Source organism: Eurypyga helias, unplaced genomic scaffold (genome assembly GCF_000690775.1).
Source record: "Eurypyga helias isolate BGI_N326 unplaced genomic scaffold, ASM69077v1 scaffold5141, whole genome shotgun sequence".
NCBI lineage: Eukaryota > Metazoa > Chordata > Aves > Eurypygiformes > Eurypygidae > Eurypyga > Eurypyga helias.
The window spans coordinates 26,013-52,349 of NW_010228816.1; the positions used below are offsets into that span (position 1 = coordinate 26,013).

The 26,337-nt window shown below is 44.2% G+C and overlaps 1 protein-coding gene across 1 annotated transcript in view; it reads left to right on the plus strand.

Annotated features, from left to right (window-relative positions):
- Positions 1–26,337, plus strand: part of FGF12 (fibroblast growth factor 12) — a 79,109-nt gene that overhangs the window by 3,637 nt on the left and 49,135 nt on the right. Inside the window, exon 2 of the mRNA XM_010160146.1 lies at positions 3,565–3,668. Coding sequence (XP_010158448.1) covers positions 3,565–3,668 — 104 coding nt within the window. The remainder of the gene's footprint in view (positions 1–3,564; positions 3,669–26,337) is intronic.

The window sequence follows — 26,337 nt, forward strand, 5'->3', positions numbered from 1 at the left end:
AGCAAATGGACAGTACATAAAGGATAGGTCAGCTGTACTGACCAGGTGGAAACAGCCCATCGTATCTAGCATATTGTTTATAGAATCATAGAATGATAGAATGGTTTGGATTTGAAGGGACCTTAAAGATCATCTAGTTCCAACCCACCTCCCATAGACAGAGATACCTTCCACTAGACCAGGCTGCTGTTTGGGGCTTTCTAGCCGGAAACACAAAGATTAAGACTTGGGAGTACCTCTGGAGGCCTCCAGGCCAACATCCTACTCAAAGCTGGGTTATCCTCAGCTACAGAGCCTTGTCTAGTTGTTTCAGATGTCTCCAGGAATGAGCTATTCCATATCTTCATAACCTCTCTGGTTCCAGTGCTGCACTGTTCTCAGGGATAATTTTCTTTACATCCCATCATAATTTCTTTCAGGCTTTTGTTTAGTGCCTCTTGTCCTTTCTCAGTGTTCCTCTGAGAGTCTGTCTCTGACAGCATTAGCTTTCACTTCTTAAAGTTAGGCAAACCCAATTCCCTCAGTTTCTTCTCTCATATGTTGCACCACAGCCTCTTTATCATCTTAGCAGCCTTCCTCGCTTCCCTCAGGATCTTAAACCTCCCCATCTCATGGTGCACCAAGACTGCTCATGCCTGTTGCATCCTTCATTAGTTCTTCCTTATTCACATGGAACACAAATGCCTTGCTTTAGAAAGAATCATCTGGTATAAATTAGTTTAGCTCCTCTGAATTACTACTGTTTAAATCAGCGTACGGACTGCATCTTACATGTGGCACATCTTGCCTTACTCTTCCATTCTGTGAGTAAGTTAGCCCAGTCCCATAGCCCAGTATGTGTTCAGATTTTAAAAACCTGTTATGCAGCTGATGAACTTCCATAACATAACAGTGAATAACATCCTCATGGCCGAGGGATTTGGGACTGGAGCCTGCTAAAAGCAATATGTGTCATCAGTGAACAGGATCAGGTGTAACTCTACTAATGGCTGACAGTGGTAAGACGTAATGAAGAAAAACAGGCAGAAATATGCTCTGCCATGCCTAAAAGCAGTGATTGTGGATGCTGCTACTGTGGTGTACAGCAGGGTGCCAGGGAGCTTGGGAACAGGTCTTGCTACTGTAATGCAGAGCATGACAGGATTGTTCTGTGCTCCCTCATCATGTACAGGTAGAAAGAGATTGAGGGACATGTGGGTGCTTCCAAGTGGAACTTCTCACCCACTAATTCTGGGTATTATCACCTCGTTGCCTAATGAATGCTTTGAATGATCTGTCACAAGTTTTCTCTGCAAGACAAATTGGCTGTAGGGAATGAATGATGATGCCTGTTTTGTTTCATTATTAACAGTAATATGCTCCATTTTTCACTGGGGGGAGAATTAGGGAATGGGAGTTGCTTATAAATAGACTTGTTAATTGCAGGGGGTTTTAGACCTTCAAGGTAGTGAGAAAGTGGTAGAAATATAAGCCTGCCTTGGTCAGTGAGCTTCACAGGGGTAGAACTGCCATAACACAGCTCTTAAATGCTGAGTAGTTATGCTGAGGCATGTTTGTCTAATCAGGGGACAGTGTCAGAGTAGCACCATCCTTGACTCCAGGCGCTCACAGACCAATACCCAGACTGGACTTCATTTGCTGTAGATGTCTGTTGATATTCTCCCACAAAATCACAACTATTGCCACTGGCTTTGGTAAGACTTCATGCTATCATATTTTATGAACATGGTGCTTAAAAGCATGAAAAGGGGCTGAGAGTAGGTTTCTTTTCACCAGACTCAGTTCTTTATTTTCCCTCCTCTCTTTTCTCCATCTTTACCTTAAATGTTTTGGGATTTTTGTTTTCCTTTGGAAAGGAATCCAAACACAATTCTGTCTCCTCCCCATTGCAATAATTCATAGGCTGTACATGAGAAAAGTTCTTGGAAAACACATAATGGTTGAGATAAATCCATGTGTTACCTGACATGTGCACATCTAACCAGGCTCTTTGGGGGTGGGAGGTGGTGTTGAGCTGCACTTGATTCCCTCCTGTCATACCAGGATTAACATTATAGCCTGTCCTGAGGAGCTATAGCATTTTGAATAGCCCACTTCAGCAGAAGCTGCTTTATCCTTCAGGACTGATGTCAAATGAGCAGCGGTCTATCTTCAGGGATGGAGAGGCTGGGAGATGGCACAGTGAGAAGGACTGTTCCTCCTACAACTGTTATGTGAAGACCCCTTTGTCCTGTGCTTGCTCCAGTGTGATGTGTCAGGCACAGAACTTCGTAAATCATCTATAGAATGAATTGGCTAGAGGGTGATGTCCTACAGTCAGCTGGAAATGGTTCACTGCGTGCTCTGCCCAATAACAGGTCTCCCCAGGGCTAATTCCAACTCTTCAAATGTCTTGAAAAGTTTTAAGTAGGCTTTTGCAAATATATGATTGTGTTAAAAATCAGTGTGAAATGCTTCATGAATGTGGAAGGGACAGTCTGACCTCATGACTAGGGAGCCAGAAAAAATACTCTCCTTTCAGGGCAGTTGTGCCAGAAGAGACCTTGAATTAATTTCCATTGCGTCTGCACCCATGTTTCTGCCTGACCCTGTGTCTGTCTTTTCATATCCTGAGCTTCCTGGGACAGGGTCTAGTTAGCCAGGTAAGCTGAAGCACAAGGGGTCCTACAACATTTGGATACTCTTGTCCTATAAGTCTCAGCAGAAACAAAGCCATGCTAATGCCTCAGTGTTCAGTCCATCAACGGTGACAGCCCCCTCCTCTTTGAGCCCATTCTGTTAGAAATGTAGTAAAAGCCTGAAAGTACATTTATGTATAAGGGCATGGGAGAAGTCCTTCAATGAGACATTAGGTCTACTTGGAATCAAGCAATAAAGTAATTAATTGTGAGGAAGTGGTTGCAATGCTTTAATCGATAAGATTGCAGTAGAATTGAGTATGGAAAGGTCTCATCTTCCATCCTGTCTAGTGCTGCTTCTGAATGAAGAGCAGTGTCTGGTCCTGGAGTGGAGCAGTATCTTTCCCCGAGTTTCTTGATTCTTTTAACAGCAGGGATCACAGGGGCAGACACACAGTGAAGTTAATTTGCATCCTTCTGGCCACAGTTGCTGTCTGTACACTCTTTTAGCATATGGCAAATGCAAGAAAGTGTGACGAGGCTCAAATCAGTTTAGTTCACCCTGAAATGAAGTTGTGTTATTGTGTTTGCCCTGGGCAAAGACATGTGCATGTGCAGTTACCACAGCTCAGCTGGCTCACAGAAATCCGTTGAGATGTGCTATCTTGAGCGCCCGTGTGAGCCCTTGGCACTGCAAAGGCAGTGATCAAACTGATGGGTGTGTTAAGGCTTTTGGGAGGCAGCCAAATTCAGTACTTCTTAAAACTTGCTTTCAGCGTGGGCCCCATGGTTGCAGACCTCTCGTGTAGCTGGAAGCAGGACTTTTGATTCCAGTTCAGTATCTTTTGTCAGTCAGGAAGGGGATGGGCTGGCCCTGGGGCAAAAAGCAGCAGTGGGCAGGCAGGATGATGTCTCCATAACCTTTGCTTTTCTGTTCCTTCCACAGCCCTTTTCAATCTAATTCCTGTGGGTCTTCGCGTGGTGGCGATTCAAGGGGTGAAGGCAGGTCTGTACGTTGCCATGAATGCTGAGGGATATCTCTACAGCTCAGTAAGTACTTTGCGCTCTTGGGGTCTGGAGTGGTTTGGTTTTGTAGGCGGGAGAGAGGAGACTGCATTGGGACTTTAAGCGTTTTCTGAGGATGGTCACGTATCGGCAAAGCTTTAAAAGCAGGAAGGGGGGTAGCTGCTTCAGGGCCATGCAATATTCACTTTAAAGTGTCTCCACAGAGATTCATGGCAATATTTCCTGACCTGTGAAGATACACTTTGTGTTCCTTTGAGTAGTTACTTAATGTAGGTCACGTTGTAGAGGAGGTTGTGTGGTTGGCTGGTTATATTCTGGTTTCACATTTGTGAAATGGCGTGGACTGAATGGAATTGCTTCTGAATTGTGCCGGGATAACTGATCATATGTGGTGCCCCAATGGGTCATACTCTGCTTTTGACTGCAGTGTAAATCCATAGCTGTACACTGACTTCATTAAAATGAATCTGGACTATTCTGTTGGTGGAGTGCTTCAGCAGAGCAGAATTTCCCTGTATTTTTGTGGTCTTTTTAATGCACATAAAAGATAAGTGAAGCATTTTTTACTGACTAATTCCCCTATAACTTTCTTAGATGGCATGAAAGGGCATGAGGTTATTCATAAGATTCTCATTTGAAGTAAGTAATTGATTTTCACAGTGAATAATTGATTCAGTGATTTATTAAATATGGCAGCCCTTTGCCAGAATTTTTTATGCTTCAAATAACTTTGCTCTAGTTCTACATAGTAAAAAGTGATAGTTAATAATACACTTCTCATTTCTGTAGTTATGATATCTTTAAAGTGTATAGCTGAGATTCTAATCTCATCTGCCTGTGTGTAAACTTACAGCGCAGTGATTCTGCTCCTGTCTAGGTATTTACTTTGCTTTAAAAGCATACATGAGAATGGAGATAGGACCACTGAAAGGACAACAGCTTGAGTTGCTCCTACACAATTCTTCCTAATTCTTACCAACCAGGGGTTTTTTCATGGTCAGTTTAAAAAACTGCTCACATGGTTGGGCTTTCCCCCTTTCCCTCGGGTAACAAAGCTCTGTATCCCAGCGTCTCAGGGTAGAAAACAGCAAGCTGGATGTGTTAGTATGCCTGGCGAGATAGGTCTCAAAACTGGCTGCTTGTCAAGAAGAGACAGAGAGATCAATCTGGATCTCTGTGCATGCCAGACGCTTCCTGTTCTTTCATAGCCCAGTAAACATAAATGACTGCTTCTAAATAAATTACATTGGTTTACTAACAACAAAAACTTCCTCTTTTTGTAAAGCTGTCCTAAAGGTAATACCACGTGTGGTGTGGTACTGCACTATTTTGCATGCTTTCCTCTAGACACATAGTTGTGGGATCAGGACTGATGTTTTGCCCTGTGTTTATGCAGTGCTGGGCATAAAGGGTCCTGGCCTGATGCTGAGACTCCTTGGAACACAGGTGCCCTGTAAATGAGGACTGTAGGAAGACAGTGTGTCACAGAGCCACATCCAGCCTGGGGGGATCTTTCTGGAGCAGTGAGGTGTCAGCATTTTCTGAATAAATAGTGCAAGGGAGGGAAAGGTATGGGGCTCAGGCAAAAGAAGAAATGGAGAGTTGGAAGCATAACGTTTGACAGGTGAGAGATGATGAAAACTAGAGATGATGTAGAGGAAAATATTTCTTGCTAGCAGTAGTGAGATGATACAAAGCCTGGGAGGGACATACCAAGAGATGGTGGGCAGCAGGAGGACCATGTGTCCAGGAAACACATCTGCTAGTCATATCAAGTGTCATAAAAGGCATCAGTTCATACATGTATTCAAGTGAGGGTGGTGTAAGGGAGCCTGCTTATTCTCAGGAAGTGTGCCTGTGTTGAGTAGGAAGGGTTGAACAAGGAAGGCTAAGGATCCACTGTCATGGCTAGTGGTTAATGAAGTGGACCTCATTACATGCCACAGCTTGATGTCATTCAGCTCTGTGTGAACAAATAAGAGTTAAACTGTTCATTTCATCAACATGATCCAAGGTTTCTGCTTGCAGTAAACACATGCTACTGGCCCCTCCCTACTCCAGGGAGATGGAACTCACTAGACACTTTTCTTGTGTTGACTGGTGGCTCTATCTCTGTCTTAACAGCAGCAAATCAATGAATTCACTGTGCTTTGGAGCAGACCCCAAGACAAGGAAAAAAACTTTTGCATAAAGCCTGTTAGGAGCAGGGAGTGTTGGTGAAGCCAGTCATAGCTTCAAAGACAAGGGATGAGATCAGGGTCCTGTAAGAGAACTGGGTATAGCGGAGAATTGCTCAGCCTGGTCAAGCAGTCTCTTGGATGCTGCAGCTTTCCTTGTGGGGCCAGGATCCCACTCCAAGCCAACATCTGGCATGGCCGTGTTTGGTCTGGAAGACTGCTGGGGAACTGCTTTAGCAGAACTTCACAGTCTGTTTCTTTCTGGGGTGAGCAGGGCCCCTGGCTGTGCTGGCTGGACCTGATTGCTGCCCACAGCAAAGAACATGTTGTCCCTGTTCCTTTGCTTTGTAGACCCTGAACTATAGCTTTGCTCTGTCTCAGGCCAGTTGCCTTTGGTGTTGTGAATGTACCTGTACCTGTTTTTACTAGCTTTTTCTGAGAGATTTCTGAAAAATGGGTCAATAGTCCCCAAAGATGCTGTTCACTCAAGCAGATCCATTGATAAGTGAACTTTTTTTCTGCTGCTTGGCTGCTTCCCCTACTGTCTGTCTCAGGCCTAGCCCTGCTAGGACTACTTCTAACACCCTCAGGCCCAGGACTGCTTTCATATAAAATGCAACTGTCCAGTGAAACTTTTTTTCCTGCTCTTGAGCCCAGATTGTGGCTGTAACTGAACACATCATCACTGTGGGCTTGTTTTATTTTTGTTTGGTGGGGGTTTTGTTGGTGCTATTTAATCTCTGTGCGTCAGCTGAGACCTTGGCTGACATCCCCTGCCCTGGATAAAACCAGAGGCTATTATCAGCCTGGTCTCAAAGAAGTGGTTTGTGCCAGGTCTTTGAGTTTGGGCCAATGGGCTCTTGAATGAATGAGTTTAGAATAACCAGCCCTCAGGGCTGAGTGGGGTCCTGTAAAGCTAAACTTGGTGAGAAGGACCTTTGCAGAAACACGTAAGACTGTGCTTGGCCACATTGATACTTTTAGCAAGGAGTTTCCTCCTATCTTCTGGTCAGGTAGAGACAGTGTGGGGTTGCGGTGCTGGGTTGAAGCCAACCATAGATCCCTAGCCAGCTTCAGAGGCCTGAATGTGTTAGATGCCAAAGCCTTTTTGCTTAGGAAGCAGCTGTTTGACTTTTGTGTGTTGTTTACATCACTTGATATGTGATGATTATTTCCACACACACGCTCTCTCCAGACTAGCTTATTGCTACCTCTGAGGTCTGCTGGGGAATTAGGTGCTTAGTAGGCAAGAAAATTAGGTCTTGGTCTGAGGCATCTGGCTTTGCAGACAATAGGATGCAAAACGCTGTCTTCGTAGCAAACTTGCAGAGTCATTGGTGTGCTCCTGTTTGAGGTTTCTTGTAATGTAGAGCAGCTGTAAATTGACTGATGGTATATGAAGGTTATCAGAACCTGTTTTAGGGAGCAATGTGATGCTCCTGAGGAGCCACTGTTAGCATTTTGTGCCAAAGTAAAATATACAGAATGAATGAAGAGCAGTGGGTATTGCTTGTACTGTCGTAGTGCTCAGGAAGCTGAGACCAAAGACTGGTTGTTGCAGGGGAGAGGAAAACACAATGAAGAGGTACGTCCTGCTCCAGTGAGTTTACAGCCTAGTCGTAACGGGAGAAGACACAGAACATGCTCTCCTGTCTCTGGACTTAATAGTTTTCACCACCAAATTGCTTCCCACTCCTGTATAGTCTCTCTATGTGAAGTTTCTCTCCACAGTGCCCAGCCTTCTCTCCGTTACCCCTGCAACAGCTCATAGGAGCACGGGGAAGGGAGTGCCTGTGAAGTGTTTTGCCTGAGAGGCAAACCTTGTTCTCCTGGAGCAGAGCCTCATCATGGTGCTGCAGAGCTTCCACAGGCCCACCCAATCTCTCAAAGTGAGCTGAAATTGCAGCGCTTGGTATGATATGTATAATTCAGTGGCATTACAGCTGGGATTGGTTTTGCCCCAAGTGCATAACACTTCTCTTCTAAAATGTACTGCTCTCAGATATTCCTTGTTGTTTAACTCAGAGTTCTAATTATTTTTAAAATGGCAATTCGTGATACATAATTTATTGGAAAGACTGAGAACACCCTAGCAGAGATACAGAATACGGGTCGGGGGGGGGGGGGAATGGGTTGCTTACAAGACCTCAGTATGATTTTACAGTATAAACCTGTGAGTTTGAAATGCTGAAATTAGAGCTTGAATCACTTCAAAGATTCCTGCTAATAAGGGAATGATTATGCACAATAAAAAAAAAAAACAGCATTGAAAAAACCCAAGTCACGTTAAGAGCTCAGGGTGTCTTTGCATTTTCTTTTTCTCTGCTTTTTTTTCCCCCTGCTCTATCATTTTGCATAATAAACATGTCTTGCATAATAATAAACAAGCATCTGGGGAAGTATGTATATTAACTGTATTTTTTAATCTGCTTGAAGTGCTATAACTATTTTGCTACAACTCCTCTAGGGTTGCTGCACTCTTATTTACATCGTTTCAAGGTCAGGGGCTGGAATCAATAATGCTGCATTTTCTCCCCTAATAGGCTTGGGGTGTTAAACCTGCTCCTGCCAATGCCATTTCTTTAATTCCCATTTGACCTCCAGTGGTGCTAGTTGATTTGGTCAGAAGTACAGGCAGGAGAAGTACAGGCAGGCCAGGCAGGTATCCTGGACATCTCCATCTTGCAAACTCTGCAAGCAAACACACTTGTGGGGGGATTCCCTAGCTTCCATGCTTCATTAGGGAGTCAGGTCAGTTGAGAGAGAGAAATGTCTCCAAAGGCAAAGCACAGCAGGAGCCCAATGTAATGTGCTTTTAATTTCCCTCCAGAGTATCTGCTCTTCTTCACTAAAGGGGCTTACTGAATGAAGGCATTAGCTGGGAGATGTAAAACTCCTCCTGTCCCCTGGCTTAATCATAAATGTGGAGGGAACAAAATGGATGCTCAGGGAAGCAGCTGCGCTGAGGAGAGCCAGCCCATGGGAGCAGATTCCTGCCTTACATCAAATGTTCCTAAAATACAGCTCCTGGCAGGCACCCTGGCATGCCACCCTTGTAGCATGGAAACTGGCAAACATGGCTATCAATAGCCAAGTGGTCCCTTTTCCTGCAGTGAGGTGCTGCTGCTGGCATTGCTCTGCTTGGCTCTCGGGCTCTTCAGCGGTCCAGCTTTCCTTTCACCCTAGCAGAGTGAGCGCCCTGTTCTGTGTGTGGCTGGTGCATGTTGGGCAGGACTGGTGCTGGCTTGCACCAGCTCGGGTTACGCAGCGTGTTCTAAGAGCTAGAAATGGGTATGACCTTACTTGGCAGTACTGCCTGGACCGCTTGTCAGGCGGGGAGTGCTGGGACAGTGCAATGCTGGCTTTGTTTTGGGCAGGTTTCCCATCTGTCATCCTGTTGAGGGACCTGTATTCCCTGAAATTCCCTAGCACAGCACCACATCAGGGCTTCCATGGGAAGAGAGCTGCTCTGCACCCTGTATCGATGTCTGGGATTAATTAGGTCAGATTTAGCTTTTGCCCATTCAAGCAAGAGACTGCTCAGAGGACAAAATCAGTAACAGCAGGATGTAATACTGTGTTCCTAGCTAGCTGTTCCTTGTCTTATATGATAGCAATGCAAATTATAAAGGGTAAGTATGCTTCAGTAAGAAGTGCCTTCTCTTAGCACTGGTTGTGCAGGATTATGTAGGAATGTGTTATGTTCCACCTAAAGCCAGCTGGGGGAGTGGGGATGGGTTGTGGGCAGTGGTCTGTCAGTATTGGGATGCATTATGATGTTTTGCTAAAATTTCATTTTAGAACAAAATTGGGGAAAAATATTCCAGTAATGCTGACTCATCTCATTTTGACACTTCCCCACGAAACGTTAGTTTCCCATTTTGAAAGAACTTCAGCGTGTTTTATACTGCTTTACTGTTCCTAATAAAACCAGAACAAAATGTTTAGATTTTGCTTGAGCATTTTCATCCAACATTATTTCCTTGAGGTGTAGAAGAAGGAGCAAGATAAAACACTGTTGGGCAGGAGTTGCCCTAGATTGTAAGGAAGGCAAGAGTAGAAATTGCAGAGATGAATCAGTCACAGCTGCTGTCTTCTGCACAGCATTCCTTCTGCTGATTTCCCTGAGGCCAACTGTACAGGTCTAACCTTAGATAAACAGGTAGATGAAGTCTTTGGAGCAGGCACAGAGCAGCAGTAGTATTGCGTAGAGCTCATCCATTTCTCTCCTGTGCGTCGTGTGTGATCAATTACCCACTGTAGCGAATATGATGAGGCTAAAGTAGAATGGTCAATGGCAACACAATGTTTGAGTTGGACTTTGGAAGGCAACTCTAGGAAATGGCTAGACTGAAGATGGGACAGTGTGCAGGGTTAGCCCCTAGTTGGCAGAGATATGTGAGCGGAACACTCATCCCAGCGAACAAGAAACAAAGCCGATTGCTTCTCCCAAGCTATATCATGACAGTTGCAGCAGAGGTCCCTTTCATTGTCGTCTTTTTGCATCCTGCTGGCTGTAGGTTGCAGGAGAGGCCAGTAACTGAGCTCCTCTCTCCTCTCCCTGGACTAATACTTTGCTTTGCCTCAAACTCTTCAGCCTACTTTGCTCGTTTTTTAATGCCATTTATCCAGTGTCTGTCTTGTCCATAAATAGTGCCATTGTCTATTTTCCACAAGTGAAATGCAGACAAAAGTCCAGGACATCAAGGGTGACAGTGGAACTATTATTAACATTTTCTTTTATAGTGGGGGGGAGGACAGATATTGTCCTTCCTGGGTCCAGGACTCTTTCATGTCAAAAGTAATGAGGAAAGTTTTGAGGGAGGACTTGTTTGGCTGAGGTCAGGTGTGTATTAATGAAGTGATTTGGATCTCTTTTCTGATAACACCAAAATCAAATATAGAATGGATAAAAGTAGTGAATAGTGTGCATTTGCCAAACAGTGACTAACATCTTTGGATGTGAAAGCAGGAGATACAAAAGTCATAGACTAAGAAACCCAAGAAAAAACCTTTCTGATTGTGTGCCTGTAATTGTAACTAAGCAATAGAAAACTTTAAAAATGGGGAACATTGTTGAACTGTAATGCAATTTTCCAGGGGAAAAGAAGTTCAAAGTGCCTGGGCTATTTCAAACCAGACTGGCTGAATCAGTGCGGAATGTAGTGTACTGTAGTGGAAAGGCCTGGATGGGAGCCTGAACCATCCCTGCTTTGCTGTGAAAGGGTACTGTCCTGACTAAGCACTTGCAAAGCAAAAATAATTTTCTTGAAGTCTATGAATCATAGGAACTGAGTTCAGGTCCTATAACTCTTTTGTTTGCATGAGTCCCAAGATACAGGGATGGCTTCTGGCACCTATAGTTATGTGGCACAGTGCCTCACAGGAGCCTCCTGAAATTGGTTGAGTAGATGTCCTCCTCAGTGGGAGTTATGAACCTGGCCTGAAATGTGCTTATACAAGATTGAGCTCAGTAAAACGCTGAAATTGCACCTCGATGCTTTGATGAACCTGTGTTCCCTGGTCTCTCCTGCCACAGGGACGTGGCCCTGGGGATTACCAGCCACTCTTGGTTGCCTCTTCTGGTTTATTTTCTGAAAGAGCCACTCCTCACTGCAAGGAAAACTCCAAATTTTCCTAACTTCTCTTGCTGTGAATTCATCTGTGAAACCGAGAAGTGGGGTGGAAAGGGATCTGCTCGTACTACGGGCAACCAGTCCCTGCTGTGATACGTTGCATGCTGACAGCGTGCTCAGCTCTGCAAAGCGCGTGGGATGGCCGATGTGCTTGTGCCAAGGAGCCCGCAATCTGTGCGCGAGCAGGGAGGAGCGGAGGGGCACCTTGCCAGCGGCATTGCCCAAAGGCATCCTGGCAGCAGAGCGGGCAGGACGTGGTTGGACCCGCTCCAGGGCCTCCTGAGCCATGCCTGGTCCTTGCGTCTGGCCTCATGGTATGTGAGGTGCACCGAAGAGGCCCCGCTACGTCTGTCTGCTGTACGTGCTGGCCGACTGAGCCCTATTCTGGTATTGCGACAGGGCAGCCAAAAAGCGGCGTGCGTCAAAGGCAGAGCCCATCCTTCCCCACCCGCTGCGTCCACTGATACAGGGGCTGAGTTTTAAAAATATTCCTGGCCCTTGTGGAAGGCTGAAATATCCCAGTCATAAACAACCAGCAGATCTAAAACACTCAGCCATTCCCTCTTGGGGCTGATATTTTAATAATATTATCCAATTTGCAAATTTTAAGTGAATAAACTGGGTAAAATTGGACTTAAATTAGCTCTTTAAAATTATTCTGCTCTAAGACCTAGGTTTTTTCCTTGTTAGTTTTTTTTCTCTGGAATGGAACAGGAGGATCTAGGATGGCATGCACTGTTTTGAGATGCTGCCACCCAACACCATTGGGGACAGGCAGGTTCTTTAGCAATCCTCAGCAGAGCCATGGCACAATGGTGTCATCAGCACAATCAATACCTTATTTTATCCCAGGCCATCTGCAGAGCCGCTCTGCAGATGGCCTGGGATACTTGGTTTAACTAATGCCCTCGGCAGAGCGCATTATCTTACACATTATCTGTAACTTGAGCTCAGTGTGTGCAGAAAGCTTGCTCAGGCCTCTGGGACTGCAGCCTGAGGTGGGTGGGGGTTCCTAGGCCATGACTCTATGTAGAGTTATGCCAATGGCTTTCCCTATAGCTTTTGCTTGATTAAAAAGGGGACATTATTCCCTGCTGACACACTACAAAGTGCATCCTTTGTTGTTTGGGGGTGGCTACTCTTCTGGGGAAAAGCTTGACAAGCCCTGAAACTTTTAAATGAAATTAATTTAATTATTCCTACCTGAAATCAATAAAACCCTCGCACATGCACACACAAGTCACAGGTTAATTTGGTGTTTTGACATCTCAGCCATAGAGAAGAGATTATGAGGGTGTTCTGCCACCTTTGACATATCAGTGGCATCTGACATACAGAGGATCTGTGCGTCATGAACAATGGTAGGCTTTTGTGCAGCTCTTTCCTGTAAATTAGCTGAATCCTCAAAAATTATTACAAGTATTTTAATAATCAAAATGTGCTCTCTAATCCCTCAAACACATACCTAGGCACCAGCCCCACTCTAAAAGCTTTCTGAAATGTGACACCTTCCTGATAGGAAGACTTATTTGTGCCATGTCTTATTTATATCTCCTCACCATTTTCCTCCTGAGAAGACTGAAGGATTGACTTCTTATAAGAAGCTTCCTTGGTCAGCTGCTCTGGAGGCTGTGCATCAAATGCATTATTTATTCAGAAGAGCAATTGGGAGTTGCATGCACACGTTGCAGACTCCTAGATGCTGTCTGGAGCACTGCAGAGGAATTACTGCATCTGGACAGATTGTCTGCTTCTCTCTAAAACCTCTGAGATAGAAATCAGCATGAAATCTCCTACATAGCCTTTTCTCTTCACTATATCATTGTAAGCATGAAATAGAAGAGAGGAAAATAGAACCTGAGGGATTTTGAACAAGGCTGTTAGGTGAGGAGGCACTGAGAAAGATAATGTCCAACTTTCTGGGCATGTGCAAAGTGAGATGAGGAGCGAGATTTAGCCTAATTCTGACATTCCCACAAGCGCAGTGGGCATGCTCTGTGCTATTGCTTCCCCCAGCAGGATTGAGAAGGGCAGTTCTTGGTATTCCTGTTGCAGTGCTCAAAGCCTGTGCACTCAAGCTAGACATTGTGTACCTTTTAAAGCGACTTGTTTCCCAAACCTCGTGGATTGAGGAGTCTCCATATTGTCTCATGTTGCTCTAAGTTGATTCATGTGCACTGCAAAGATGTCCCCTCCCTTCCTCCTGACACTGGGTAACTACTGTTGGAACTGGGGCAGCTAGCGGGGTTTGAGTTTTGGGTGGTACTTAGTGCCAGGGAGAACCGACACTGTCTGCAGTTGGGGTATTTCCTGCAACCCCCCTTCTTCTGTGCTTGTTCCCATGTCAGGTCGATGGCTGCAGAGAGGCCCTTGCTTTCCAGTAGATCAGAGCAGACTGACTGGAGGAAGGACCTTTGACAGGGATCCAGCTAGCTCAGGAGTGTTGTGCAGGCGTGCGACCAGCCAACTCCAGTTGGGAACCATAATGTTGGCTGTTGCCTTCCTAGTTTTTAGAGGGAGAGGCTTACAGCTGTTATACTGGCTTGTCCAAAGCAACTTCTGTCTTCTTGCACCTCTTTCTGCTGCTGTGGGCATTTTGTTCTGAGTAAACCCCTTCCTTTTGCTCCTTGCCTCTTCGGATGTGCTCCGGGTGCTGTAGCTGAACAGGGCTGGCCATGCTGTCTGTCCTTCCTGCTTGTCTGCCTCTGCTCAGAGGCTAGAAGGATCTTGTGCACAGGGGATATCCATGGATATCCTGTAGACACCTGGTATGATAAGAAGGCATCTATCATGCCACTGCCAACCAATGCTTCTCAACTTGTAGACTTGTCTGGGAACTGACATGCTGTTTTTTCTGGCTTAGCATGGAAAAAAATGGGAGAACTTGTGTAGGGACTTCCCTTCTGCTTTTTCCCAGCTCTCAAGTGCAATGCAGTGCTCTGGAGTAAGCAGTCTGGAGGTATTGAACCCAAAGACAGACACGGTGTCTCTAGCTGGTGAAAGTGGAGGATCACTGCAGGGCTCACATCTGTGAACATTTGTTTTGGGGGGTGAAATATAAAGCACCTCTAAGAGCAGACCACAGCTTGGCCAGCCCTGTCATGATGTTCATGGTCCTTTTGCACTCAAGATTGTTTCCAGTTTAAACCCTGTCGCCTGGCTTATGATTTACGTTTGTTGCCTGTAGCAGAATTTCCCTGTCAATGCTGAGGAATCCCGCCACACACAGTGGTGAGCAGGAAGGGAGCGGAGCAAAGGGGAGTACTCTACAAATACTTGAGGTTAAATCAGAAGCAGGGTAGTCTGGTGTTAACTGCCAGTGTTGGACTAGCAGAATGAGCGAGAGCTCGTGCCGAACACCAGTTTTTGATGGGATGCCAGGTCAGAGGGGTGCTGTGTCACTTGATCTCTGATGGGAGCACCACACAAATACTGTCAACATAATGCAAAATTAGAGCCTGTGGCTCTCATGTAAATAGAGAGCTGTTAAAATGCAGTTACTCTGCCTAAAGCTACATCCCATTACTGGCCTTTAGGGATGTCCTGGTCTGAGGGTGTCTGGGTCATCTGGTAGTGGGCAGTCTGGGTCTCCCGTTGGCAGTGGGAAGAATTAACTTAGCTGGGGCTGCAGAGGCCAATGGTGTGGGCTCTGAAAATAATCTGTTATAATTCACCTGTGAATTGCTCCTGTGCTCTCCCACACTCAGATAGTTTTCCACTCATGCTGGGAAGCTTCATCACATAGTTAAGGAAACTGAGCATAGAGGAGCGATGTGATGTGCCCAAGGTCATGCGTGGAGACTGGATTAGGCCTTCTGTTTTTCTGATCCTAATTCTTTGCCTTAATCAGCAGCTTTCTTTTGTATTACTGTGATTACTCAGTGAACTGGTGGTGCAGCAGCAGCGCAACTTGTTTGCATAGTATCTTGTGTCTGAGCAAATCAGTTTGAAAGCTGTGCAGGCAGGGCTTGCTTCTCTCTCTCTGTTTTCCCATTTCCCTTCTTTTCTGGCTCCTCAGTATTTATGTCCCTAGCAATCTTCATTGAGGATAATGGGAGTAGGCAAAAGAACCACAGGAGAGTCGTGCTCTGCCAGCCATCTTCCCTTGCACATCTTAATACCATATGTCAAGTGCGGTTGCTCAGGGCTCCACAGATATCTCTTTTTCAGGCACCCAAGGAGCTGGGGCTGCTTACGGTGTCGGCTTCACAAGATGGCAGGTGGAGAATTGGAAACAGTTCCTGAAAAGCTCAGGATTGCAGCGGTGCTCTGGAAAGAAGCACTTGTAATCTGCTGATGCCCTCAGGAGCTGAACAGCCAGATCTCACAAGAAAACCATTTAGAGTAACAAAATCGGGCATGGATTTTCAGATATTTTAAAGCCCTGCTTTCAGAGTTGTGCGCCCACTACATCCTCTTGCTCTCCCTGGGGCGAACATAAGGCTGGCTCTTATGGGTCCGTTTAACTCAGCGCCCAGCTCCAGGAGGTGCCACTCATAGTGACAGCTGGGAGAAACCAGTGACAGAGACAGTAGTGAGCTGTCTGACCACTGGGGAAGCATCTCCTTAGGCTGTGAAGAAATACCTGCTTTTTCAGAACTAGGTTGGATACCAAAACCCATTTGGCTGGGTTGCTGGGCTGTCTGTCCAGCATGCACAGTGCTTCAGTAATGCTTTCTAGCCCTGTTACGGTGCCATGCAGTTCCTCTCTTCAGGGCATCTTGTGCCATCCAGACATGACCAAGGACTTCATGAGAGCTGTGGGCCAAACTCTGCGCACGCAGTTTTGCTTGGACGTAGTGTGACTCAACAGAAAATGTTGTTCCATGGGGTTTTTTAGTGGCGGAAGCATGGCTGTAAAGTATCACATAGCAAGGCAGTGGTGAAAGGAACAGGATGAGATATTTCAGTTTCTGATGTCTCTGGAACTGGGCTATATCTACAGCAAACCAATTCATGCTCATCTAGCCAGGAAACAGAGTGTGTTTACCTAAGCATACCTGAGACTCCAGTCTGCTCGGTCATTTGGGTAGTGTCCAGTGAACGTGTGCATGCTTATACTACTACATATATAGGAAACAAATTCCTTTCTGAGGCATCAGAATATGAATTTTCAATTCATTTTCTTTGTTAATAGTGTTTTAGGATTTTAGTGACTAAATGGTATTGTCTTAGAAATAGTGCCTGTTTTGGAAATTGTTGTGTCTTTCTGTGTTGTCAAGCTCAAAAATAATTTCAAATCAAAGCTCACAGTCGTTTCCAAAAAAAGGATAGAATTATCCACTTCCTTACACAATAAAACAGAGGTGTGGAAAAGGGAAAGATACCTGTTGGTACTTCTCTTTTTGGTTTGTAAGTCCTTAGTTGCCAAAGTAGGCAAAGCACCCAGATTCCCATAGTTTTTCTTGCGTGACACTGGCTAATCTCAAGTGGTTTTGTGAAATTTTTCTGTGCCTCCATGAAAGTGTTGGTCACTGGATTCCAAGTGTGAATGCCTCAAACCTTTTACTCTGCAATTGCCTCTATTTTTGTAAGAAGCTCTGAGAGATAATTTATTAAAGTATTTTAATTATAGTTTCTTGCATCTCCAGGAGTTCCTTGTAAAGAAGTTCTTTGTGAAAGTTTATTATTCAGATTGGGAAGTATGGAAGGAAATCAATTTCCTCCTTCAAAACTACCTTTTTTCAGCTGCTTTACTTGCTTATCACTCTCTGCCTTGCCAGGATTATTCTAATCAGATTTCACATATTAAAAAAAATAATAACATAAAAATAATTCTCTTCTTTCAAGTATTTGGGAAACTTAAGTAAATTAAGACATTGATCAGATTCTGCTCACTGTTGCAGCTGTGAATACAATGGAGGGTACCTGGTGTGGCCGGGGGAAGGATTGTGTCTGACGTGTGTCTTTATCATCAGAGAGAGGCCAGTAGTGAACATTGAAACCAGCCTTGTCCCTGAGGGTTGTGTGGTTAAAACTGTGTTCCTGGGTAGCAGCTGGGATGTAGACCTGCGAGGCGTGTGGACACAGCCCAAACCAAGGAGGGCAAACGGCAGAGAGGAGATACCTATGTGGCTGCAGGAAGCTCTAGCAACCAGACCTGCCAGGCTGGTGCTTTGCCACCACCTCTTCCACTGAGCTATTTCAAAGTGGAACCAAACGTCTGAATTGCTCGAGTGGTTTTGCAAATCTGTCCTCACCCTAGTGCACCAAAATAACAGCCTGCAGCAAGGCCAGCCTGGCGGCTCTGCATACAGCTTATTTCTGATTTGGCAGCTGTTTGAGAACCTTATTTGCTGTACATGTCAAGGCTGATAGTGTTCCTGTGGGGGCTATGACCTTGACCATCCTTTCATTCTTCCTCAGTAAGCTCATTACAAGCTCCTAAATCATCATCAGGATTTTGCCATGAGCAACAATGAAAGTGTCTTTTTGTAAATACTGCCACAAGGAGATAGATTCACCTTTCAGTGTGAGGTCTGGGCTTGCGGATACGGTGGAGGAAGGCCACTCTGGTACTGGCTCGCTGTATTGCAATCTAAGTGTTTCTGTTGAGCTTGATGGAAAAATATCTCTGTATTCTATAGGTGGGATCTTCTTGATAGTGGCTCAAAGATGAATGTGCATTTGTACTCAGCCAGGAAAAAGATGATACACAGGCTCCTGAAAGCAGTAGTTATTTTGGTGGTGCCAGGCACATGGAGCTTGGCTTTGGTAATAACATAGGCCTGCAGTCAATACATGCAAGAAAGGTTAAGTGTCCCTCTTGGCAGACGAAAAGCAATTCTTATATTTAGGGTGCTAGCAAGGCATTTTGTAGGGTTCAGCTCTCTGCCATAAATGTCTTGCGTTGACCACAGTATTCAGTTCAGTTGCCTAAACCTAGACATTCACCTTCCTCTGTGGTGTGCTAGCATGTCCTGCCTGGACTCCAGAAGGTCCTGTGTCCTACCTGCCAGCCCTGTGCATGTCTTGCGTGCCCCAGGACATCTTAGACGGCACTAGAAACTTAATGTTTCGGTAACCAGATCAAGCCCTTAATTTCTCTGCCTTGGCTGCTCATCTATGTGGTAGAGATAAGATTTCTTTCCTGTTCCCACAGAGACAGTGTGGTGATAAGTGCATTGATGATTGACAGGCACTTGGGTGCTATGTTGAGGGCACTGTGTAAGAGCTTGAATAGATAAGAGACATGACAGCATGAGGGGTTTTTTTTTCTTTGTTTTTTACCTCAAAAGATTTTTCTCCTTCACATGTCCTTTTTCTATCACGTTGTTAGTGCTGTGAAAGAGAGATGAGCTCATGTGAGCCTCTCACACCTGAAGCCTTCCCAGGTTAACTTTGCTCCAGATGTATCTGTGCTTCTCTCTGAGTCCAGATATCCTTGCTCAATTTCACCTATTTACCCCATGTTACTCAACCAAAGAAGTGTGTGTATACCTCAGCAGCATTTGGAGGCAGCCTCTGTGTTTGGGATATCTTTTTTTTTTTTTTTTTTTTTTTTTTAATTTTTTTTTTTTTTTTTTTCATAAATAATAAAGACAAAAAAAGGCTCTTGGTTTTCAAGTCTGCCAGGCTGGAATGGTGCAGGGAAGTAGGGAAATCACTGTTTGAATTCAAAATGGAATAGATTGACCTGGCATCACCTAAGAGAATAAATCCAGAACCTAGCTATCTTATTTTTCAGCTAAATCACTCTTCTGGCACCTTTGTTACTTCATTGCCAGTGGTGCTGTAAATACTTGCAGCTCCCTGTGGTTTCAGTGGGATTTCAAAGTAATCACCATCCCTGCAGTTCTTTCCTCTTTTATTTACAGGCTTCAAAAGCTCACTTTCATGCTCATCATGCAGGACTCTCTTTCCTGACATCCATTTGGAGACTGTCTGAAAGAAATTTTCTATAGCCAAGAGATCTTTTCAAAGATTCTTCTAAGGGAACTGAATACTGGAAGTCCCTGGGATGTAAGAGACCAAACTAGCATAGGTGCTTTAGATGGTCACAGCTATAGACCCTGTTGAGATCTAGGGCATGGTATTAGGGCATCTCCTTCCTCAGGTCTTCCCTGAAAAAAATCAAACCATTATTCCCTGCAGCAGAGGACTCCCATGCACAGTGGGAGAGGTGGGTACATTGAGGGCAGCAAGAGGAAGCTGTGAAAACCTCAGTGCTCTGCAGCACAAGCTTTAGCCACACAACTGTACCACACTTCTTCTCTGAGAAGAAACTGAGTAACCATGTACATTTTTCCAAAGTCCCTGTGAGAAAGTCTGCAACTTGCACTTTTTAGGTCATTATGTCCTTTTCTTTTCACTTTCACAGTGTCCCTTTTCTTTGTGCCTGTAGTCATCAATCATATGTTCAAACACTTGGGTATAATCTGCTCTCAGTAGTGTCACTTCAAATTGTAAAATTCTTGACAGTTACTCAGTTTCTGTGAACAATACATTGATGTAATTGTCAACAATGTACTTCTCCTCCTGCAAATCTTGAATCTTGAGTCACTGAAACCTCCAGAAAATGAGCAAAAGCCAACAGAAGCCTTCTGCGTGTATTTCTAAGTCACTGGCATTGCACAGATTCTCCGTTCACTTTTATCCTTTGGGTTTTTACAGAAAACATGCTTAAGAGAAGACCACAATGGCCTTTGCTGCAACTGCTCCCATACATTGCTAGCACTTGGAGTCAGGAGCCCTCATGTACACACAACTCTTGCTGGAAATTGGTCGGTTCAGTGGCCCTATACAGTAACTAAGTCATCAAGGCCAGAAGCACATCCTTAATTCAGTAGGAAAACTCTTTCCTCTCTAGTTACTACTCTGTTTGAGTACTTGGCTAAACTGAGGAACTATTTTCTTCCAGAACATCCTGGGGGGACTAGCTTTTGATCTAAACCTCAGGGCACCTCTTGTGCTCTGCAAAACTTGGCATCATCCATCTGGTGAAAATATCCCTCCCTACATCTTTCTAACTCATTTCTCTGTAGGAGCCATCTGTCTGTCTAATCTTCCTAAGCACTAACGGATGGCTGTGTGGAGTTTGACCATCCAAATAGAGTCCCCTAATGAAGAAGCCAATGATGCAATGAGTGCTGGGGCATGGTGAGCTCTGTGCAGCCTTTCTACAGCTGCTTGCTTGCTTTCTTTCACCACTCAAATCTGCAGTGTAATTTTTAAAATTAACATCCCAGTTTCCCCTAATCTTGTGATTGTAATGCAAATATTGACCACTTTCCCTTTGAAAAATATGTGGAGGAAGGAAGGAGGAATGCCTCAGTAGAACTACATTGTCAGCTATACAAAGCTAAATCCACATTCACTAGGACAAAGATGAATTTACATACTCAGAATGGGTAATTGCATAGCTAAGAACACAGTGTGCATGCTAGGTAGGTAAATTAAAATACTCTGAGGCTGTTGTAAGGATAGTGTTGAGGGGGCACACCAGATTTACATATTTGAAAAGGTGGGCTTACATATAATTCTTGTTCATTTAGATAAATCAGCTAATGTATTACCTTAATACATGGCAGAGACAATAGTCTGACTCCTCAAACATATATATTCAGAGAAAAATAAAGATTTAGAAACAATTCTTTCAGTAAATAGGGGGATTATCCACAAATCCAATAAAAATCTGCAGTTTTTATTTCCCCTGTTACAGTATTTTCTGGCTTGATAGCATTTGAAATGATGTTACTTCCTGATTAGATACCTTTTTAGAATTCCCTATCAGCCTTTTTTTTTTTTTTTATGAGCCTTTTCTGGTTTCTAGGTAATAAAAGCCATTGAATAGTTCTTTAGAGTGAGAATGTAGAGTCAGCAGAAAATAACTGTCCATACTGCAATGGAGAACTTATTTAACCAGGTCTTTAGATTATGGTGAATAAATGAGAAGAAATGTGTTCCTGGATGTTTTCAGACTCCAACAATTCAATAACCATGGCCTTTTCAACCTCAACTGACTGAAATATGTGCTCTTAAGGAGGTTCTGCCATTCAATTGTTTTCATGTTTGGGTTTCTTTTTTTAGATATTCATTGCCCAGAACAATGACATCTCAGTAACTGTGAGTCTGTCCCTTTTCTGCATAGGACATCCCTTCACCTTTGGTGTTGGAATACCTGCAGATTTCCTTGAGAAAGCAGGTGCAAGATAGAAAGTGTGGCTGAACCGGCCAACTTGGCTTTCTGCAGAAATCAAGCTGTGAGTCCTCTGTCAAACTTGATTGAATCATTTTTACCTGGAGCAGTATTTTAATGAAGCGACTGGGCCAGGACTGGAGGAGGGTTTTCATCCATCCTTTAAGGAGGATGGTGTATGCTGAGTGACTGCTTGTGGCTCTCACAGCAGTTTGGAAGGTACCTGGCAAGTTTCATGTGATGTGGCAGAGCAAATAGGAGACTAATTAGATGTAGGCACACAGCGGGGCAAAGCAGGTCCTAGAGTCAGTGAAAGTGTCATCTGTGTTTGTGCAGAAAAGAGGGAAAGGAGAAAAGTTCAAGCCTGGAGGTGGGTCCTTGGAGTCACAACCCCACTGAAAATTTCAGGGGAGGCTAACCCTCATTCTCTGAGCATCTCTGCCAGCATTTTCTAGGAGAACATTAGTAAGTTTAAAACAGAGAAAAAAAAATAGGCCATGTTCTGTCTGAACATCAAGAAACATTTTTTTATTGTGAAGGTGACAGCACAGGAACAGATTGCCCATGGGAGGTTGTGGAGTTTCCCTCCTTGGGGGGGATTACCTCCCTCTTTGATTTCTGGCTTCCCCAATATGCTCTAGTGGTCTTTGCAGATGGCTCTGGAGATGGTTTGTGATCCTCAGCTGAAGTGGCTTCCTGGTTTTGGAAGCTACCCAAGGACCACGGAGTAGAATAAAGCTATGGAATGTCTTTAGATGGTTTTAAAGTGCAAATATGTTGTCAAGATCAGACACAGTGAAACAAGCGTATCAGCAGAGCAACCTCCTGCAATAAGGTAGTGCATAAATACCCCAGCAGAAAGGTTCAGAGCCATCTGTGAAGACCACTAAAACATACCGGGGAAGCCAGAAATCGAGGAGAGAGAGAATAATCAGTCTTCAGTGTCTCAGAAGCATACGGGCCTCTTTCCACATTATGCTACACAAATGTCTTCTGTATTGCAGTATCAACTTTTAGGTGATTTGAAAAAAAAAAAAAAAGAGGGAGGCACAGCAGTTTTAATAGAGAGCTCAGATATAGACTGAAGCTATTAACTTGCTGAAAGTCCTGATTGTTTTGAAGGAGCAATCTGGTTACGATTAGAAAAGAAACAATAAAAAAAATCTCCCTTTCAAAAAATTTTTGCATGTCTGCATTTGTGTTAATAGTTTCCTTTTTCTGCTTCACAAAGTGTCTTTTTTTCCAAGAGGTAAGAAACCAGTGACAGGAAGGACACTTTGACGGGAATGGTAGAGAAGACTTGGGTATGGGAAAGTGGGTGGTGGAGGAGATTCGTTATGTGATTCAAAACCTATCACCTACGTGTCCTGATTCCTCTCTGTCCAACCCAATACTGCCCCAATAGATCTCCTCTTCTTGGCTAGTGTCTGCATCTAGGCCAGCTCATTAGTCACTGGTGACAATTGGTGTTAGTTGTTATTGCCAGTATAGAAATTCAGTCTGAACAGACTGGCTGGGACGGGAGAGAAACCAGTCTCTCAGCCCATGCTAAGACATGTTTGCTGCCAGGGATGTGTGGTGAAGAGGTTGGTACAGCTGACTGTTGCCCAAGGTGATCCGTGCAGCATTTCCATTTCTCAGATAATTCTTTCTGTTCTTCCGTTACCAAGTTTTAATGAATAACGTGTTCGCATGTGCATCGCTTCTCTTTGTGAACCAGCCCTCCTCCCAGACACTCCAGAAGCTGAGATGATCCTGCAATCATCGGTAATAAAAATGTTGCCACTTAATTTGCACTCTCATTTCAGAACGAGGAGATAACATTCCCATTGATCTGCCTTTAATGGCAGCTCATTTGTTGCTGTTACTCAGGGAGATTATCGTGTTTGGTGTGGAAACTGCAGTGTTAATTAAAAGGTCTCCAGAAACCATCTGTGAGTTTTTATTACAATTTCAGACTTGCTCCCACTGATTCCTGGAGTGGGGGGAGAGCAGGGGTTACGTCCTGGCAGCTTGTAATTGGTTCCACATTTCCGTATTGATCACTGTGGGCACACTCACAGCAGAAATTGAGGTCGGTAGTGCCGACTTGCTGTTTTCCCTCTACGGCATTTTCCCCCAGTCACCCAAGTTCTCCCTGTAGGGATGTTTCTTGCTGTTACGTATCTGACATTTCTGCGACTGTGAGTTTATTCAGCACAATTCTTCCAGACATGCTGTTGTGGATTGTTCCAAGCCACAGTCCAACAGGACAGAAGGTGCCTGAGTTAACTTCAGCAGTGAAGTTACACAGTAGAAGGCATTATTAAAAGCAATTCTGTAGTCCAGTAAATCCTCCTTTATGACTCAGGGATTGGAAGGAATTTAGAAGAGGGCAACAGAAACAGTTACGGGGCCGAGGGTTGGGTTAGAGGGGATGTGTTAAGAGAAGAAAAGTATCAGCATTTGATCATGGAGAAAATTGAGCATGTAATGCGCTCTATTGACCAAGAATGGGGATGTTTTCAGGAAGCCAGCAATGAACATAAAATGTTGCAAGACTTACATAGGAAGTTCCAACCTGGTGCTGGGAGTGCACTAATTCATTGGTTTTAGCTCTGCAGAATGGAGGTTTCCAAGAGTCTAGTGAATATAGACACCAGTATGTGATTAAAATCACTGTCCTGCACTGTTAGAGATATTTCCTTTGGCTCCGCCCCAAACCAAGGGTGGGGAGGACAGGGGTTACTAGTACTCTCCCTTTGACACCTGTATGCAAGGGGTGGTTTTATTCCAACAGAAGAAAAATCCCTCTCATTTGCAAAGGATAACAAGTAATTTGGGAGCTGAAGAAAGCTTTTCTTTTCCAATGAGTGTGTGTTAATTAACTGTCTCACAAATGAACTATTAGTAGAAGGTGCTTAAGTGAAATGCCCTGAAGCTGACACTTTGCTTCTCTACCATCTTCTCTGGAAAAATATGTTGGGATCTGCTGTGAAGCCCAGTCACAGAACTGAGGAAAGCCTTCAGCGATCCTCCTGCAAGAAGGATGCTGCCAGCATTTCTATCCTAGCTCTGTTAGATCTTTTGGCAGCTTTTCGTTTCAGTGATAACAGTATTCTTGTAACCCACCTTTTACACCTGTTGAGTTTTCCTGGAAGCACCTTCTCTGGTTTGCACTGCATATATTCTAGGCTGCTGGATTTTGGATTCATTGTGCATGTCTAATGTAGGTGCATCTAATCTTAAAAAACACTAGCTAAAGGAATTTCGGGGCTTCTGGCTCTGAGGTGATGCTGATGTTTTCCTAGCTCATTAGAGGAACAGCATGTGCCATCATCCTGATTTTTGACTGTTGGGCTCCAGCATGGCAGGGTGGGGAAGGTGGCTGAAGGTCATGAGCATGTCTGGGTGCTGCTCCGTGGCCTCCGTTTATGACTTTGCATTAGGATTTTTTACTCTTCTGCTCAGTTACTGCCTGCTACTTACCTCCTGTGCCACTTCTTTTCTTGTGAAAGCATCGTGGGGACTGAGGCAGTGGGGACTGCTCTGTGAACAGCCCCTGCTTCCCTCTGAGGGACAGGGCTTCTCTGTTTAGGGCACATGGGAACCTGAAAAAGGCAGCAGGGATGCGGGCAAGGATTTGTCCCAGCTTGTCAGCCGCCCATCAGAACAGATGCGGGCAGCGTGTTTGTCTGATGCCTCGGCACCTCCTTTCTTCATCTCCCTGGGAAGGTAGAAACGGACAACCCCAGCTCTATTTTCACCAGGGGAAAGTGAGAATTACCGCAGCACTGCGCGAGTCAGTCTGGGTTTATATTGGCGTGATTGAAGTGGGTCCATAACAACACTGGGAAAGAAGGGGAGTCCATGTTGCTTTACTTCCAGCATAGGGTGGATGTGCTGTAGGGCAGGCGTCCTTACCCTGAGCCTCCGAGTGGATTTCCATTAGCAGCAGGAGCAGACAGGGATTTCTGGCATGGGGTGGGTACCTCTCCCTCTGCTTGTAGCAGGACTGTTTGGTTCCCAGTTAACCAGTGTTAGCAGTTGATGGTGCCAATAACACTGTAACATACAGACCTTTACTAGGGCACAATGGCCTGCACAATTTAATTATTTTAATTGGAATTAATAGGGAAAAATAATTCTTTTTCAGCAAGAACTGTCAGAATTTTTTCAAATGAGCTCTCCTGAAGGCAGAGGTGCAGAGATATGTCGTCAGCCTGCTTAAATGAGATTTGGCTGTAATTTTTTTATGAAATTATTCTAGGTTAAACTCAATCACCAAAAAAAAAAAAGTGTTTCATTGTATTAAGGCATATTTGAGACTCAAACATCTCATTCATATTATTGGTGAGATAAAAAATATCAGAAATTATGTCATTTTTAGGGATTTTCATTCTCCAAATAGATGTTGGAGAACAAATACTGCTTCTAATACTGGGATTTCTTTTCCAAATAGTTATTAAACTAAGAAAGACCAATGCAGATTTGTAATATATTGAGATTATTATAGAAGACTTATACATAGAAAGTGACCTTCAGCTGGGAGATCATGAGTTGTTTCAATTTAAATTAAATGGAAGACTAAACCTTCAACTGCAACTAAGATTTATTATTTCACGAAAATAGAGGAAACTAGTTAGAGAAGCAAACTAGGCTGTAGAGTTCAGGACTTGAATGCAAAAGGGGCTTTTTTTTTTCTCTGTAAGAGAGGAAAAAAGCTGTAGAATTAATATATGAGACAAAGGAAAAATCTAGTA